The sequence below is a fragment of the Papio anubis genome, chromosome 7, assembly GCF_008728515.1.
Source record: "Papio anubis isolate 15944 chromosome 7, Panubis1.0, whole genome shotgun sequence".
Classification (NCBI taxonomy): Eukaryota; Metazoa; Chordata; class Mammalia; order Primates; family Cercopithecidae; genus Papio; species Papio anubis.
This window is the reverse complement of record NC_044982.1, coordinates 59,307,356-59,325,330: the sequence shown is the minus strand read 5'-3', so window position 1 is coordinate 59,325,330 and position 17,975 is coordinate 59,307,356. Positions and strand designations below refer to the sequence as shown.

At 33.3% G+C, this 17,975-nt stretch overlaps 1 protein-coding gene across 3 annotated transcripts in view; it reads right to left on the bottom strand.

Moving 5' to 3' along the window:
• Positions 1-17,975, bottom strand: part of MDGA2 (MAM domain containing glycosylphosphatidylinositol anchor 2) — an 840,045-nt gene that overhangs the window by 200,520 nt on the left and 621,550 nt on the right. For all 3 annotated transcript variants that reach the window (XM_009211479.4, XM_009211478.4, XM_003901752.5), the window contains one exon: positions 17,611-17,940. In XM_009211479.4, coding sequence (XP_009209743.3) covers positions 17,611-17,940 — 330 coding nt within the window. The remainder of the gene's footprint in view (positions 1-17,610; positions 17,941-17,975) is intronic.

Genomic DNA, 17,975 nt, shown 5'->3' with positions numbered 1-17,975 from the left:
AAAAGAAAAATTCACTCCTAAAAAATGCAGATACATTCTCTAACATACAGTCTATACACAGCCCTTGATATTTTTTTGTCTGAAATGCTACTCTAGGAGATGTAATCAGAGAAACTGGAAAAACATGATATGACACCAAAGTTTCTCATTCCAAATGTAAATAAATAGACAAACGACTAGAACAAATTGCTTTTCTGTCAACTTTTCCACTGATCACAGACTGTAAAATAAAGCAAATACAGAAAAAGAAAATATTTTCATTTCTTCATTGGGAAGGCAGCTGAGAAAATTTAATCTTTATTCTTTACTTAGAAAATGGCTTAAAAAGAATGCAGAGGTTTAGTTCATTTGAACTATGCGGAAAAATATCATGCTGTCTGAAACAAAGACATCTGAATGGGCTTTTTATGGAATTATTGGTTTAAATAGATGACTGTAGTATACTTTAATAGTAAATATTGAAACAAAAGCTATATTTCTTTCAATATAAGAATCATAAGAAGCTCAGTAATAAATAGAATTTTCCTCTGAAAGACAATCAGACTCATATTTCCAAGAATCCTAAAATAAGCATGGCACTAATTCAATTATACCTGAATTTTGGAGGGAAGTACTTTATAAAAGATATGTATGTTCTCAAGTAGAATGTATAGTCTACATTTAACATATAAATAAATAAAACTTCAGAGATACTGTGTTTATGAAAGTTACCCTTAGAGAATAGAATTGAATAATTCTCATCCTGACCAGATATAAACAAATGTAAAAAAGTACAACTAAAGTAAGTAGTAAATGTGTCAATGCAAATAATCCAAATGAACCAAATCTGTGTTGTGTGTGTGTATGTATGTATGCGTGTGCACACAGGTGCGTTTCTTCAAAACAAGAGATGGGTTAAAAAAATTGCTGTAGACTTGATGAGTTTCATCTTTGGTGATCTGATTGAGACTCCAAGGTAAGCAACATCTTTATTTCAGAGCACAGTTTTAAAGGAAAGATATTCTGTCACACTTGAGTGTTGTTTCAGTGTTTGTGTCAGCAGTCCTCCATCTCTTCTTTGCTAGCACATTTACAGATTGGCTTCATAAGCATGAGACATGCACATGAATATACTCAGATTTTGAAGTTTTGAGAAGTCACAAGGTAGTTTTACATAGAAGCAAAGAACTGAATAATTTGCGTTTGCAACAACTGTCAATGGCACATCAGTAATGATAGCTCACAATAGGATAAGTAAGATAAGCCTCTGGTTAAGTGAAATTGTCAGTATGCTTGTTGTAACTCCACTCATTTCTCTTCCATTCAAGAAAGTACATTCAGTGTAAGTGAGAATAATGTCATGACTGTAATATGTATTTTAAAACCTCCATACATTAATATTTGAAATGTTATAATTACCATATACCTCACAGCTGATATGAACACACCACTGAGATTTGGAAGAATTGCCTTAAAATACAAAATTTATAAGAACACAGTGGCCACTGGAAAATATCCATATAATGATACAAGGCAAATTTGAGAATTTCATTCAATTTAAAAATAATTCCATTCCAAGTCAGAATAATACCTTTTAAACTAATATGTTGACCCATTTCCAGTATGATTATAACTGCGTGTCAATTTTTAAAACACAATAATGTGCGTTTGAGAGATGTTCAGGGTGACCAAAAAAATCCAAGATGCTAGATATTCCTCATTTATTAATGGACCTGCTGATATTTGCTTCCTTTTAGAGATCATGATTGGCAACAAATGGTTTGATGGAAGATGGCTAAACTACAACTCATTTCTTATTAAAGGAATAAAGGTTGCTATTGGATACTTACTAGAAAAAAATCTTAGTATATAAAAATGTGAAGTTAACATGGTGAGTAATATAGTATGCAGCACCTAATTTTTGTGTGTGTGGTGGTTGTTTGAAAATATGCAGAACTTGCCTGAGCCATAGGTTAATATAATAATATTATCTTGTTACATGTCCTTCTGGGCTGTCTTTCCCCTTTTAAATGAATTACTAAGATCTGACTGACTAATGTCTCTTCTTCATCTAAAAAAATTATTTACCATTTCTCACTTAAATCTTTCTTAAAAACTATGTCACTATATTATTTAAATAGCTACAGTAGTTTCCCATTTACCAGAACAGAAGGTCTAAATCCCACTGCTTGTTTTCCATCTTATTTGTCAAACCTTAATAAGCCATAGTGCTTCTGTGGAAAGCTCTCTATTCAGTTGAGGCTGGTCTTTTCATCTGCTTAACATACTTGACTTATTCAAAACCCCTCACCTTCCTTCCTTCTCTTCAGGAATGAGTTTGACTGCACATCCAATGATTGTTACGTTCTTTAAGGTCCAATTTAAATTTCATGTTGTATTTAGTCTTTCCTGATTTCTGCATTTTTATTCATCTTCCATGTCTCTGAATTAGAGCATGTCCAATTTATTCTGTATATGTCATGACGAAATGTACACTTACATATGTAACTAAAGTGTCCTGATGTAAGCATCAGGGTTTTATTATTTCTTCAGTAGCTCCCACATCATGTAATATTTTAAAGATTTTTTTTTTTTGAGGTGCTTAATAAGTGGATTGATTGATGGAGCACCAATCAAGGTTACTAAGCAACCAAAGTAAGAAAACCATTGATTAATAATCAGCTCTTGATTATCCAAGGCTTAATTTTAAAGCATATAAATTTCAAGATCATTTTTCATATATGAACTATTTTCTTTTTTAATTTTAAATATCCACCAAGAAACAATATATTTTTGTAATGTTAGTACTTCTACTAGACTTTGATTTGGAGACAGTAACGATACAAGGAGGTAGAAATAATACGCTAAAATATTGGCAGCACTTGGTAATACTGAGTAATCTGTCCATTCCATGACTTTCCTCAATCAGCAGTAAAGGAAAGGCTAGTTGGCCTTATGATAGAATGTCCATGTGGATCTATATTCTAAGACTTGTATTTCTTGCAGTCCTGTGTGTAAATGTTTCATATATGAAACAAGCAGTTATTTATAAATACATCTTCACACCAGATGGTATGCCTAGTGTTTTTGTCCATAATATGAATAAGCATAATACAACTCTTATCACACTCTAAATAAAAACTGCCTTTTTTTACACTGACAGACACTTTCAAGTACCTCACCCATAATAAATCAGAAGATGCTAACAAACCAGGATTGACAATGTTTACAAATCTAGCAATCGAACAGGATGAAAACCTACATTAAAAACAAACATGAGGTTAAAATATCACAGCATGTGCATTTGGAAGTTTTAAGGGGAAATGTCCGTGCATATACACACATACACAATGCCTATATTTGAAAGAAATGGGGAAATCTTATTAGAATGGCATTGTTCATTACTTGAAACATATGGGGAGAAATAGTTTCCTAGAGGGTAGCAACTCTAAAAGGTTTGGTATTGGACATGGGGAGCATGCAGTGCCATTCAATCAGGAAAACAGGTTTGGCAGGCAACAGTTGTGGCTGTTCCAACTTCCCTCACCCAGCAGGTGTTGCTATGGCATAAGAATAGTCTCTGAGGGATTCAGCAGAACACAAAGTGTAAGATGAAAGAACAAAATAGAAAATCATTCTCTGCGTGGCATTCATATTTTCCCTGCTACTCAAGCTACAAGACCAGTTGCAAATAAACACAGGTTCTATTCTTGCTGCCTCATGAACAGATAAGTGAATGGAACTTCAGCTAAGGTTGCTAAGGTACTATTTGGCTAAGATTTCAAGTATCTCGAATTGTTATGATTTTCATATAATTTGGTTTTCTAACTTGAGCTTATAATAAAACATTTTTAGAATAATTAAAATAAATCTCTTAAGAGAATGTCCTAACCTCTTTGGGAAAAAAAAAAAAAAAAAGAAACATAAAAGCAAATATTTCTTTCTTTTTTTAACCTCCCTGACTTGTATGTTTCTCATATACTAAAATACATAAATAAATAATCATCACTAATTAAGTATATAAAGTCTCACATGTGGAAAACTATCTTTTTTCTGAAACATGTAAACAGGAGCAAGATATTTCAACTTGTTAAAGAATTATGTCAAAATTGTAGTAAGCAACAAATATATATTAGATTGAGAATGTTGGAGGGGACTCTATAAAAGAAACACTGGATTTTTTTTGCTATAATAAGAAAGGGGGGCCAGGCACAGTGGTTCACACCTGTAATCCCAGCACTTTGGGAGGCCAAGGTGGGTGGATCACCTGAACTCAGGAGTTTGAGACCAGTCTGGCCAACATGGAGAAACCCTGTCTCTACTAAAAATACAAAAATTAGCTGGGCGTGGTGGTGGGCGCCTGTAATCACAGCTACTTGGAAGGCTGAGGCAGGAGAATGACTTGAACCTGGGAGGTGGATGTTGCAATGAGCCGAGATTGCGCCATTGCACTCCAGCCTGGGCAACAGAGTGAGACTTAATCTCAAAAAAAAAAAAAGGTAAATAAAAGAAAGGGGGTATGATAGAATGCAAAACATCAAGTAAAGCGATGAGATACTTATTTACTAAGAAATGACTAGGTCATTCCATGAAGAACTAGTAACCTATAACCATTTCTGAGAACTAGAAACCAATTCCTCAAATTAACTTTCTTAATCAAGTTTTAGTCATGTTTATTATTTTTTCAAATAATGCAGAGTAAATCTGAAAAACTATAATTATTTATATATGAGCAGGCAATAAAGAATTTTAGCCTTAAAAGTTGGATACTGCACTCCAAACAGTTTATTATACAAACCACAAATAATAGGCAGGAGGATCCTATAGCTAAAAAGCCAACTAAGATTCGCAAATTCCTACAGTTCTTATATTCCATAACATATTTGCATCCTTGCCTACTTGCTCTTAGAAATGGTGCCATGATTTATCCAAATACACTTTTATACATTTATACAAATGTATTATCCTTTAAATTAATAGCAAGCACTCTGGGAGTAACAAAAGCAGAGTCACATATGTTACAATTTGTACCCAATGTTAGAGATAATACCAATTTATTTTAATCTACATTTTTTATTCCCTTGAATCAACAAATATGCCTAGGACTAGGGGCAAGACTGATAAATTTGGTTATTCATTATCTTCAATTACACTATGTATTATGAAAACATATATTTATATTTCACAAGAACTACACTTCACAAGAAGTAAGACTTCTTGTAGCTGATAGTTGCTAACGATTATTTCCAAATTAAAAGATTCTTTTTAATAAACATGGAGAGTTTGGAAGGCTTGTAAATTTACAAGATTAGAAATTTGACTTGGGCTCAGGTTGTAATCCACATGCGAGCTGTGTAACCTTGGCAAAGGGATGTCTTAATTTTAGTTTTCTTGTCTGCAGATTAAGCTGATGAAAAGAAGAATTTAATGAGTAATGATAAAATGGCACAATGCTCAAGAAAGTGTCCTCTAAACACTTTGAATTTTGTAATATATTTGTAAAGAGCAAGACTTAGGTCTGGCTGCCTAGATTCAGTTCCTAGCTCTATCACCTACCAGCTGGGTGACCTTGGGAAAGTTGGCTAGTCTGCACCTTTCAGTTTACCTAAAGTGAGCATAATCGTACCTACTTCACATTTTTTAACACTCATAACCTCTTAAGCCAAGGTATGGCATACAGTAAACACTCAATATATTAATATGTTAGTTATTATGATGTTTTCTTATCACTGTACTTTGTGTAGTATCAATAACCATACTTCATTATTATGCATACATTTCTATATAGAGGGCATAGATTTTGTTTTATTCATACTTATGATGTCTCAAGTACTGAGCATAGGTACTTACATGGTCAAACAAAGGTTTATATAATTCAAATATATAAATATATTTATACCTATATAAATACATTTTATTGCTATTGTCTGTTGTCCAGGAGACACATACGCATTTTAGATGAGGATACTATTTGAAGAAAATGACATTTTAGAAAAGACAGGAATAAACCTTTTCTAATCTGAATAGTCAGACGCATTTGCCCAAAGCCATCCAAGGAAAGAAGATTGCATTTGTCTCCCATTAGACATAATAATTTGATCCATATGTTTGGTTAATATAACAAAATGGCACATAATACAGATATCTCAGCTCTCATTCTATTTCTCTGAAATAATGAGTTTTGGACATCTCTATATACATCTACACCTCCTTTACAAGGATAACAAAATGTCAGTGTTGTCCATTTTTACAAAGGTCAAGGTGTTGCCATGAAAACCAGGGACTAGTAACGTATCAGGAGCTGTCTGATCATGTTAATTATGGTATTGCTTTCTGGTGGATAAAGGAATTCTAAATTAAAAGGAAGATAAGCTATAAATTATACATTAAAGGCATTTTATAAAAGCATTGAAAAAGAAAGATGCTTTAAAGTAATTCACAATTTATTTTACTTTCTGGAGCAACTGTTGCTCACAGTGGTAAACTCTTCAACGCAGAATGGCCAGAAAAAATCAATTTTTTATTACTTTTGCAATAAAAAGGCCATTTGTCTCCTTGTAGAACCCACGTGACATTGTTAGCTCTCTTATAAATGATCACTCTGGACAATGCCTGTTTTACAAATTCCCTAATTACACCACTGATTGTATACCACTGAATATGCCTTATCCTGTGGAAATAGACACTACTGCCACCTTAATAAACATTTTGACATAAAACGAAGCTGGCTGTCTCATCCTTTGTCAAGAGCAAAATGAAACAACCAGTGAACACAATGTTCCATCAACGGATCAGGGTCACATGTTCTTTAGAGCAAATGAGGTTTAATTAACAGATCCGATAATAGATAACTGGTTAATTAAAAAAGGAGTGTCTTCTTATAGCTGCATGAAGGCCTTATTAACAAATATTCTACTGAAGCATGATTGCATTTTACAAACCATTCTGCTAGTCTGTAGAAGTATATAGAAGTCTACAATAAACTTATGGACCTGATTTTAAAACCACATAAAAACTTATATAATGTGGTTGATTGGAATGACAGACAACTCATTCTGCGCTAATATGTGAGTGTGAAGAGTTTAAAACAATTTTTAAATATGGTTTTATGCTGCATTTTATTCCCAAGAAAGGACATTTCTTTTTAAATGTCAACTGTATCTATTTTGTTTGCAAGTATTATTTAGATAGCCTTGGTAAAAGTGGACTACTTATGTTTCATTTGCAGTGGACTGTCATTCATGCTAAACGGATTTTAGACATAGACATTTCAACTGCTTTTCATTTTATTATTTCTACTTCACATATTTAAATTACCAGCATACAGATACAATTCTTCCTTGATATTCACAGGACATGGAGATGGAGGTGGGGGGAGGTATTGGTTTCAGACCACATCAGATACCAAAATCTGTAGATTTTCAAGCCCCTTATGTAAAATGGTACAGTATTTGCATATAACCTATCTCATCTTCCCACACATGTTAAATAATCTCTAGAGTAGTCATATCTAATACAATGTAAATGCTATTTAATAGCTATACTATATTAGTTATTTGTATAATTTTTATTGTTGTATTTTTAATTGTTTTTCTTCTGAATACTTTTTAATAACTTTGACTTTTATTTTAGACTCAAGGGGTACACATGCAGTTTTGTTACATGAGTATATTGCATGATGCTGACCTTTGGGGTAGGAATGATCCCACCACACAGTGAGCACAGTTCAAGACTGATTGAATTGATGGATGTAGAAACACTATATATGGACAGCCGACTGTATTTCATTTCATATTCTGCATAGAATCTTTTCAAAAGTGCAGTGACAGTCTTCTCATTTCACACATTTTTGGTCTAGTGATTATTGCTGACAGACCATCTATAAAATTTGGGAAATTCTGACTTCTTTACCCATCATATACTTGGAGAGGAGTCCACTGTTCTCAACTCTTTCCCTCCCCTGCAAATCATTGCTCTGCAACCTTTTCTAAAGCTTTTGGTCCTGATCCTCAGTATCCTCTTGGGCTAAATTACACCCAACAGGATTTGCCAGGCTCCAATTCCTTAATCAAATAGGTCAGAAGGCAGACACAATGTGATTTGAAGTTTCTAAAATGGATTCCCTCATCAAAAATACATTTCTCACAGTGTATCTCCAGAGCCTAAAATCTCATTACTTGATAATCTTGTGCCCCATGATCAACAGAATATGTCATCACGTGATCCAACTAGAACGTTACCTGAATCACCTCTAGAATATTGCAACACCTGTCTACAACGACCATTTCTTGTGTGTCCTGTGTAAAGAACCCAGGTTCTTCAGCCAGAATTGACCTATGTTCAACACTTTATGTCACTACTTAGTAACTGTGATGTCGATAAAAGTCAGGCCTATGCTTTCTACAGCTTAAGCTTCTCATATGTAAAATGAATATAATCACAAAATCTGCTTAAATGGTGTCCTGAGGAGTCAATGAAATACCAACTGTAAAGTGTTTAACCTAGCAACCAGAATGTAATAAGCGCTCCAAACACCTTAGTTTTTCTGTCTATTTGTAACTTACTTTGAAATACTTCAGCATATGGCAACACTTTGTATCTTAAATTTGGTTTTGACACGTGTGTTTCACAAAACTGCATGCTTACAATTTATGCATTTTTCTGTTTCTGTTATATACTGCAATAAGGGTTGAAAAAATAATTCACCATAAACGATGTGATCTTCATTTGTGTGCTGTAAATTTTATTGTATATTCTAGCGATGCTGTTAATATTATACTACTCATGTGTATACACTCCAGTTGCAGTTAGATAGCAATTTAGAAACCCAAACCATGGGTCCACTATTTTCAGGCAGCTAGGAGAAGCCAAGTATCATCTTGAGCTGAACCAGAGAAATTTTAATGTCGCATGATGTTGAATATGTTCTTCTGTGGTGAAATAAATACTATTAAAGATATTTGCATTGGTTAGAATAAGTAAGATCTCTCCCAACTTTTGCGAGCGGGATATGGGGCTAGCAAGCAGAGCCTAACATCCTAACACTCTTTGGAGTCGCATCCTTGGAATATGGCTCTGATAATCTTGTGCCTCATGATCAACAGAATATGTCATCACATGATCCAACTAGAACGTTACCTGAATCACCTCTAGAATATTGCAACACCTGTCTACAACGACCATTTCTTGCAAAGCCTTTATCAAAGGGGTATGACTGAGTATTTGAATTGCCTGAGATAATAAAGGGAAATATTCATTTAATCTAAGATTCTAATGCATACTGCAAGCTTTCATACTGGATTTGAAATCTGAGATTTCAAGCTCAAGTCAAGATAAAGCTTTAGGAAGTGAACATAATATCTATACTTCTGGGCTCTATTTCCTTCTCTATAAAATGAAAGGCATTAGGTCATCAATAAGCCCTCAGTATTTTAAGTCTGTGCTAATAATTAAGACATGTAGGGATCTTTTAAAATCGTTTCATGAAACAAATATGTGGAGACCTGCACCAATAATCCTTTATTTTCTTTTTAAATTAAGAATAGATATTTAGAATATACCACATATTCCATAAAGGCACCACCAAAACCCAAATTCAAGATTTTCTACATTTTTCTAGTCCCTTTTCCAAACCTCACTGATATCTAACAATGCTGAATGAAAAATAATCAAAAGATTATGAAAATTAATTAGGTTCTTTTAAAACTGAAAAGATATTTATTGGCAAGCAGATTTGAGGGGAGAAGTTCTTTGCACTAATCATAGTTCTAGTTTCTATTTGGAACCCTTGAAAGAAAGAGCTTTAAGACATTCCAAACTGTAAAATGAAACTTAAACACATCATATACAAATTAAATCACTTTAGTAACTGTTCTCGCTGTTGCTAGGAGGTCTAGAGTTCTAGAGCTTTCACTACCACATAGAAGAAAATGGTGATGAAACTGTTAGCCTATGGATCCAATCATCATAAATATTTCTATTTAATTTTCTTTTTGCCAGTTGTGAATGGTAGGTTAGTAGTGTCATGGGTGACCATAAAAATCTGAAGTGTGATCATAACTACATTAGTAGTGAACATACCATTTCCTATATACCTCTATCTTCTTCTCTAATAAAAGACTTCAGGGTAGGTCTTGGTATTACAGCCTTAAAATAATATGCTGTAATGTACATTCCATTGTTAACTATAAATCTGGTGGAGGCATTTATTCTTTATCAGTGAATGGAGATATTTGTCACGAGTGTTTCTTTAACTCTAATACATTACTCACTGTTATCATTTTAAATGCAAATTTTGAAGCTAAAATATTATTTTCAGTCCTCATTGGAGAATTTTATATCCAGTCATTCAAAATTCAGATAGTTTCTATGTTCCCATTGCTTGCATTAGAAAATAATGAAGGGCATAGGAAGCATATATTGGGTATACTTTCTTATTTCTCATTGATCTGCTCTTATTTTCATATCACCTGAGAATTTGAAAAAGTATTTAATTTTATCAAATGAAGAAAGTCCCCAACACCTGGGACAGTAATTAGACAAAACCAAATTAACCACTGTTAAACAAGTTGTAAAGTCAAACCTTTGTTCTGATATTTGGGGAAAATATTGGAGTATTTTCAGATGATAATTGGAGGGAAATTATAAATCCAATGTTCTTTCCATAGTAATACAGATTCAATTTTATGTGAAAAATTCCAATAGAAAAACATGTTTAATGTTTACTGAACGATTATAAGCCCATTTTTATATTTATGTCCCTCAAAATATCAATAATAAAATATTGATATAACTTATGCTTCTCAAAACAACTTGCAACTAATGATGTTTTAAATAATCCCTTTCCCTCCTTTAAATGGTCTTCTTGAAAAGAGGATTCATATAATTGTCGCCTTCTACAGGTGTCTATAATGCTACCTGTGGCTTTTTAAAGAAGATGCCACATAATCTGAGGATGTATGTTCTTCATACCAAAATACTCTATTAGTATTAGTCTGCATTAGTCTGCCTGATGTCAATCAGGCTCTTTCTTAAATTGACTTAAGAACATTGGTCATTGACTTAACTGTCCCTTTATGAGAGGTTTTGAGGACTACTCAGCACCTTATCTGATTCCTATCTATCCATCCAGCTGAATAAGTGGTACCCTTCACACACAATCTGCAGAATTTTTTCTTATGCTCCCTTTCATTCATTCTGTTTCCTCAAGCTCTGCCTTGTAAATATTCCAAACCCGTGGTGGAGAGATAAGAAATCTAACATGCAAAGAGGTTAACTGACTTCTCAGATGTTGTTCCTGAGTCTCAAAGCTTTTTTTGTTAGCTAAGCTTTCTGTATCTTTTTTTCTTACCTAGCCACTATTCATAAAATATTGCTTGTCCCCATTGTCCAATTGTTTTTTTCTTTTCTTTCTTTTTTTTCTCAACAGCTCTCACTCTGTCACCCAGGCAATTTTTCTAATAAGAGTGTTTTGCCTTTCTCTTTTACATTATCTCCAAATAATTCACTGAATACTCTGTCACGACGTAAAGGTAGTCTCACTGTTTGGGAAACAGGAAAAGCTGTCTTTGTCAGATTGATTGTTAAGCCTTAAGAATGTCTTTTGAAACTCTCTTTTATTTCTCCACCATCATTTCTCTAATTGTCTCTTTTCTGAACTCTGAAGATTCACCAACTGAATAGAACCCCAAAGCACAAATCAGATCATATTGCTGCCCTGATAAATACTTTGGTCATTCTTGATTGTGTGAATGTGAGCTAGTAAGATCTAATGAGATTCATTTCCTTCTAAGATCTAGTGCCTTATTCTTAATCCAGCTCAGATGCTACCTGCTCTATGGAACTCTTGCTGACCAGATTCAATAACATTATTCTGTATGTTCCCGTATAATTTCTATAGTTTATTAAAGCAAGTGCTAGATTATATCTGTTAATAAGATTTTGCCTCAATCTTACAAAATTTATTAATGTTTGTATAGAAAAGTAACAGTTATACGTGAGTTTAATTTTTTTACTAAGCCCATGAGGTTCAGCTTTGTAATTATTTCCTTTCTGAATTAATAGGTATCAAAAGTGTAGGTTTGAGGTCAATGCATTATAGCCTGTGGGCAAAATATGGCTACCACCTGTTTTTGTAAATAAAGTATTATTAGAACACAGCTGTGCCCATTCATTTATTGCCTATGGCAGCTTGCCCATTATCATAGCAGAGTGGAATAGTTGTGATGGAAACCATATGGCCTGAAAAGCTGAAAATATTTACTATCCAGCCCTTTACAAAATGTTTGCCAGCCTCTGATGTCCATCATTAATTCAGAGGTCATGGATTGTACTTCACAATTTTGGATTCAAGGAAAGAAATTGTTTATCTGTTCAGTAACTCAGATGCTAATTACATAACTTTTGATTTCAGGGTAGCTTCCTCTGATCAAAGGTTTGCCAGGGTATTTTATGTGATAATCTTAGGACTTCTACTTACATAAAATAACCTATTCCTTACTATAGCCATTCTACAGAGCTTCAGTTTTAATCAGCAGAATTTCATGAGTTTCTATTTCTCCTTAACTGGGAAAAGGACAAGGAAGCAAATCCAATTAAGCGGACTTAGTAATTTTCTTCTGTTGCCCTCCTGTTTACTAACTATTCTTCTTTCTTGTGTACTGTAGTCCTGTCCTGTGTTATCAACAACTGTTGTTTTGCAGATGTGAATACTTGTACAGACACTGGTTAAATAAAATAATTATAGTAACTAGATGGGTGGCAGCAAACTAAAATTTTGAACAGATTTTCTCAGTTCCTATGCCTATGCTTCAGCTTCTTGTTTAAACCTCTAAATTTGGATCCACTTTCTGCCTATAAAATGTCCATGTGCTCTAACAAGGTAGAAAAAAAAAATCATCAGAATGTGTATTGAGTCTTCTGCTATATTTGTCCACCAGATGTCTCATCATGGGAATTCCACAGATCAGCAGTTTCACTGTTTAGGTTTTCAAGGCATGATGCAGATGCTTCTGAGTTTACTATAAACCTACAAGTTTGTCAAGTCATACGAAGAAATAAATGCAAGCTAATGAGCATCCAAGGAGTCTACCATGGAATAATACTGTAAGAAGCAATGAGATATTTTGCAACAATGCCTCTGAAAATTAAGTCTACTGCTGTATAACAATTACTTTTTTGCAAATATGTGACAATCAAGTGACAATAATTAAGAATTTAACTTTCGTCAAAATTTTAGGCTAAAATTCACATGCATTTTTCAGCAAATATGTGATTTTTTTTTTATTTTGTAAAATCGAATTATAGCCATTAAAGTTTCAGTATATTTAAATTTTAATTGAAACATTTATAACAATTTTAAGTTACCTACAGTCTAGCCAGATAAAACATAGTTTCAATAATAAAAAAACTATAAAGTTGTGATAAACCAATATAATTTGCTTATATTCCTATCAGTGAATATCAGTCCTACAGTAAAAACAATAATTATCACTTTAATATTCTTGAGACTTTCTTTATCCTATATATTCTGCCAAATATATCCTCCTTCCACTGTCACTAGCACAATGCTACTTTTGTCAACATTTATCTCAAATGTCATTTCTCTGTGAAAGTTTCTTATATTCACATGAACAAAAAATTCACAATTTCTACAGAAGTCCGAACAAGCTTTAAGCACAGTATGCAACCACTACATATTGCCTAGTTTCTACGTAATCTGTCTTGACGATTTAGATTTTAAGCTCCTTAAGGGCAAGGCCCATTTGTACTATCACCATATAACACAGAGTGTGTATGCAGCAGTAATACAGGAAAGAAATCTAAGGGAAACACTCATTTTAAATAAAAAAAAATACTCCCAATGAAACAATTTGCATGTTTAAAGAATCAGGAGGAAAAAGGTATCTAATATTCAATTAATGTGAAAGACAACCTATAATCATATATATCATAGTTTTCATCACTCAATCAAATTCAAACTCCAAAATACATGAGGCCTCTCTTCTCTCTTCTTTCCTTTTCTTTCTCTCCCCTTCCTTCTTCTCTCCTCTCCAATCTGCCTTGCCTTGCCTTGCCCTGCCATACCTTGCCCTGCCCTGCCCTGCCCTGCCTTGCCTTGCTTTGCTTTTATGAGACAGAGACAGAGTCTTGGTCTGTCAACCAGGCTGAAGTGAAGTGGTGCCATGGTAGCCCACTGCAGCCTCAAACTTCTGGCCTCAAGAAGTCCTGCTGAGTCAGCCTCCCACAGTGCTGGGATTACAGGTGTGAGCCACCATGCCTGGCCCTAAACTGTCTTTGAAAATCAAATCACTGTGTTTTAAGAATATGAATAATTCTGTAAATTAGGATTTACTTCCCTGAAATATTTTGTATTTCAATTTTAAAAGTCATCAAAAACATGTTGAAATGTGGCTCTGTCATTTAAGAAAAATGATTTTCTGTCTTAGGTAAAAATGCCTTGTGGTACCTCAGCCTCTACTTTAAAAATATCATTATATGTCTCTTAAAACATAGCAACACTCAAATTGAATGATGAAGAATTAAAGAGAGAGGAAAAAGAAACAACACAGTAACAATTGAAATTCGATGTAAGATTTTACATGAAAAACAAAAAGCTCAGAAATGTTCAAAATGTTTTAAAATGTCACCCCAAAATGCCTTATATTTAACATAAAGAAATGCTTAGCACACAGGTAAGCTACTGACCATTTGGTCAATGCTTGATTTCCTATAATAGAAATACTAGCAAAACCAAGAATCTAACACATCACCACATATATATTTATGTCTTACATCATTGTTTCTTTTTCTTTGACTCACTCACCCCATTTGTGCGAATTTCCTCAGTATCCTCCAGGGTTCATAAAATTGATATAATCCAAGATTTCCTTTCATGCTATAGCTTATTCATTTTCACTGTTCAAACTATATCCTAGAATACATCTATTTTCATATTAAAGCACTTCAGTCCTCAATAGTATTGGGATAAAAATCATTTTAATGATGTCAGTTGAATCATACAATCTCAGATTTATAGAACTTTATACTGCATTCTAGTATTCCACTCTATTGTAAGCAAATTGGAACATCAAAAGTCAGTTTTGGCTTGAAGACAGAATATGTAATTGTCTTCAGTAACTCATTCTTTAGGTTAGGCATCATCTTTTCTAGGCCTTCTATCACAATACAATCTCCTGGTCCATCTAGACTCAAGAGTCTGCCATCTGTGTAGCCACACTAAGAAGAGTCCCAAATTTGCCTTAATGCTCTAATGTTGCCATAGTGAATTTATTAATTTTTGAACAAGGGGCAGGCATTTTTATTTTCACTGGACACCACTGATTGAGAAGCTGCTCCTCTGTTTGGGAGTGATAAAACATTAAGTCACTATAAATTTATCAATCAAATAACTTTAAGTCAGTAAGGAATTAAAACAAGGGTAGTAAGCGGAACAGTAAATGTCTATATTACAGAGACAATGGGAGGAAGGAAAACCTAAAATGAAAGGCGTATGTATAAATTAGTCATTTTCTTAGTTAATAATTATCTATTTAGTACCTTCTATGTGCCACATATTGTTTCGACTATTGAGATTATAGCAATGATTGATGCAGACAAAATCTCAGACTTCGTGGAGCTTCCACTCTATGGAGAAACCACATCTATCTATAGTAAGTGGGGGCTTTCCAGGGGCAGTGTTTTGGAAGAAGACAATATATTTCTTTTATCTCCAATAGTGCTACCTTTGGTAGCCAGGAAAATTAATGATAGTTAAGAAAATTTAATGATTACAACCAATCTCTTATTACTAATCTTGAATTTTCTTTAAAGGATTGTTGGACATTTCACAAATCAATGTTGGTCATCTTTACTATTTTGTCCCATAAAACACATAGTTTCAAACAGGCCATATAACTAGTATATTTAAAAATAAATGTTAGGGCTCGTTTTGTGAGCCCTATATATAATGCTGCTTTCTTCTCTCCATTCTGTGCTCCATCTTTTGTCTAAGTTTAATGGTATATAAACTATGCTCCCATCAAAGGAGTTCTTTTAGATAAAAGCATTGATTCTTTGGATCTGAGCTTTGTGTCACTGGTTCTGCAAAGGAAACAAGAAAAAAAAAAAAAAAACAAAAAAAAAAAACAGCAAAACCCAACCAAACAAAGCAATGGTTTTGATTAAGTCTAGAACATTTCTGGAAACTATCCCTCAGAAAATGAGGACAAATTATCCTGGATCTACAAAATTGCTCTTACTCTTTTACAGGAAATATCATATTGGAATATCATATAGCACAGTTTACAGTGTCACCTAGCACACTGAGGTGAAGAATCAATGGATATTTGTTGATTGAATGAATACATAAACAAGTAATAACTGACTGTGTATATCAACAGTTTTCCCTCAGAGATCCTAAAAGAATCCCTCTCTTAGTGCTAGCACCAATGTTTAAATGTCAGTTATATTAAAAAAAAAAAAAAAGTTTTTTTTTTTGTCTCTAGTTTTTTTTTAAGCTAGAAAAGAAATAATGTCCAAACACAAGTAATTTTCATCACCCTAATTTCCTTTTGTTTTAGTTATAGATGAAAAAAATTAAATATCTTTTAGGAACAAAGCACAATTGTACAAAGTTACCACACTTTTGTCAACCTGAATCATAAGCTTCTATTCTTAAGAAGTAAAATCAATCCAGTGTTCACTGCAATTTGGAACCATGAGAAGGCACAAAATTATAGGTGAATACCTCAATGTACAAGATACAAAATGCTGCCTGATCATGTGTCTACTACATTTGTCTCTATGTTTTCAACACATATTATTTATCTTGAATGATGTAAAAATTTTCCATTAAAATTCAATTTGGTAACAAGTTGGCAAAACAAATACAGCTACTTTGGAACTCTGGATGTGTGCTGATTGTGCCTCACAGAATCACAGGGCTTTAAAGCATCTGAATGAACCCTCCTCCAACAAATCCCTGTAATTTTCCTTGTCAACAGATGTACATTTAATCAAGAAAAAACTAATAACATGTTTTCATTTTTAACTTTAAAAGAAAGAATTTCACTCCAATATATTTTCGTACTTAACTATTTTCATTATGAACAGATTTCACCATGAGATTATGCAAAAAAAAATCACATCTGACTACAACTTTAACATATCAATTTTTGTTAGTGTAGGGTACATTTCTTACATATTTTGCATCTGAACAGTCTTAAATTATCTCAGTATTTTCTTCTTAGCACTATGTATTTATGCTTTCTTTAAAATGTCTGAAAATTGTCTTAACTCTAGACATTTGCTGTTTAACTTTATTAATATAATTTTAGATTCTGCAGAGTTATTTTGATGAAATACTAGTATTGTTAGAAGCCTATATCTATCTTAGTCAATGCTATTAATTTTATTTGGATAATTTCTGTAAAATCTCATGTAAATCCAAATCAAAACAGATGAAAATGGTATTTCAGAACCTAATATTCATTGAGCATTCAGAACATTATAATTTTGTTTTTAGGAAATGTAAAAGGGAAAAAATATTGTTAACTAAAAACTACTTGATCTGCTAAACTTCAATTATTCTAAATGTGAACATCTTTTACATCATAAATATATGCCTCTTACCTGTGCTGCTGGATATATTAACATCGATACTGATATCAGATATTCCTCCTCCCTTCAGAGATGCTACACATGTGTACGTTCCAAAATCCGTGAATTTTAAATCAATGATGTCCAAGTTTGTTGTTCCTGGAGAGACATCAGGATCAGTCTGTGTAATGACCATCCGCTCAGAACTTCTTAATGGACGACCATTTTTAAACCAACTAAATGTTAGCTCCTCAGAAGGAACAGCTTCTACTTGGCAAGATATTTTCACCTCACGGCCAATCTGGATGTTGTCATCTTTGTGATAAGGATCTGGTGTGATCCAAAATCGTCCTTTTTTTAATGCTACAACATAAAAATTCCATAAGGGGTTAGTGTTA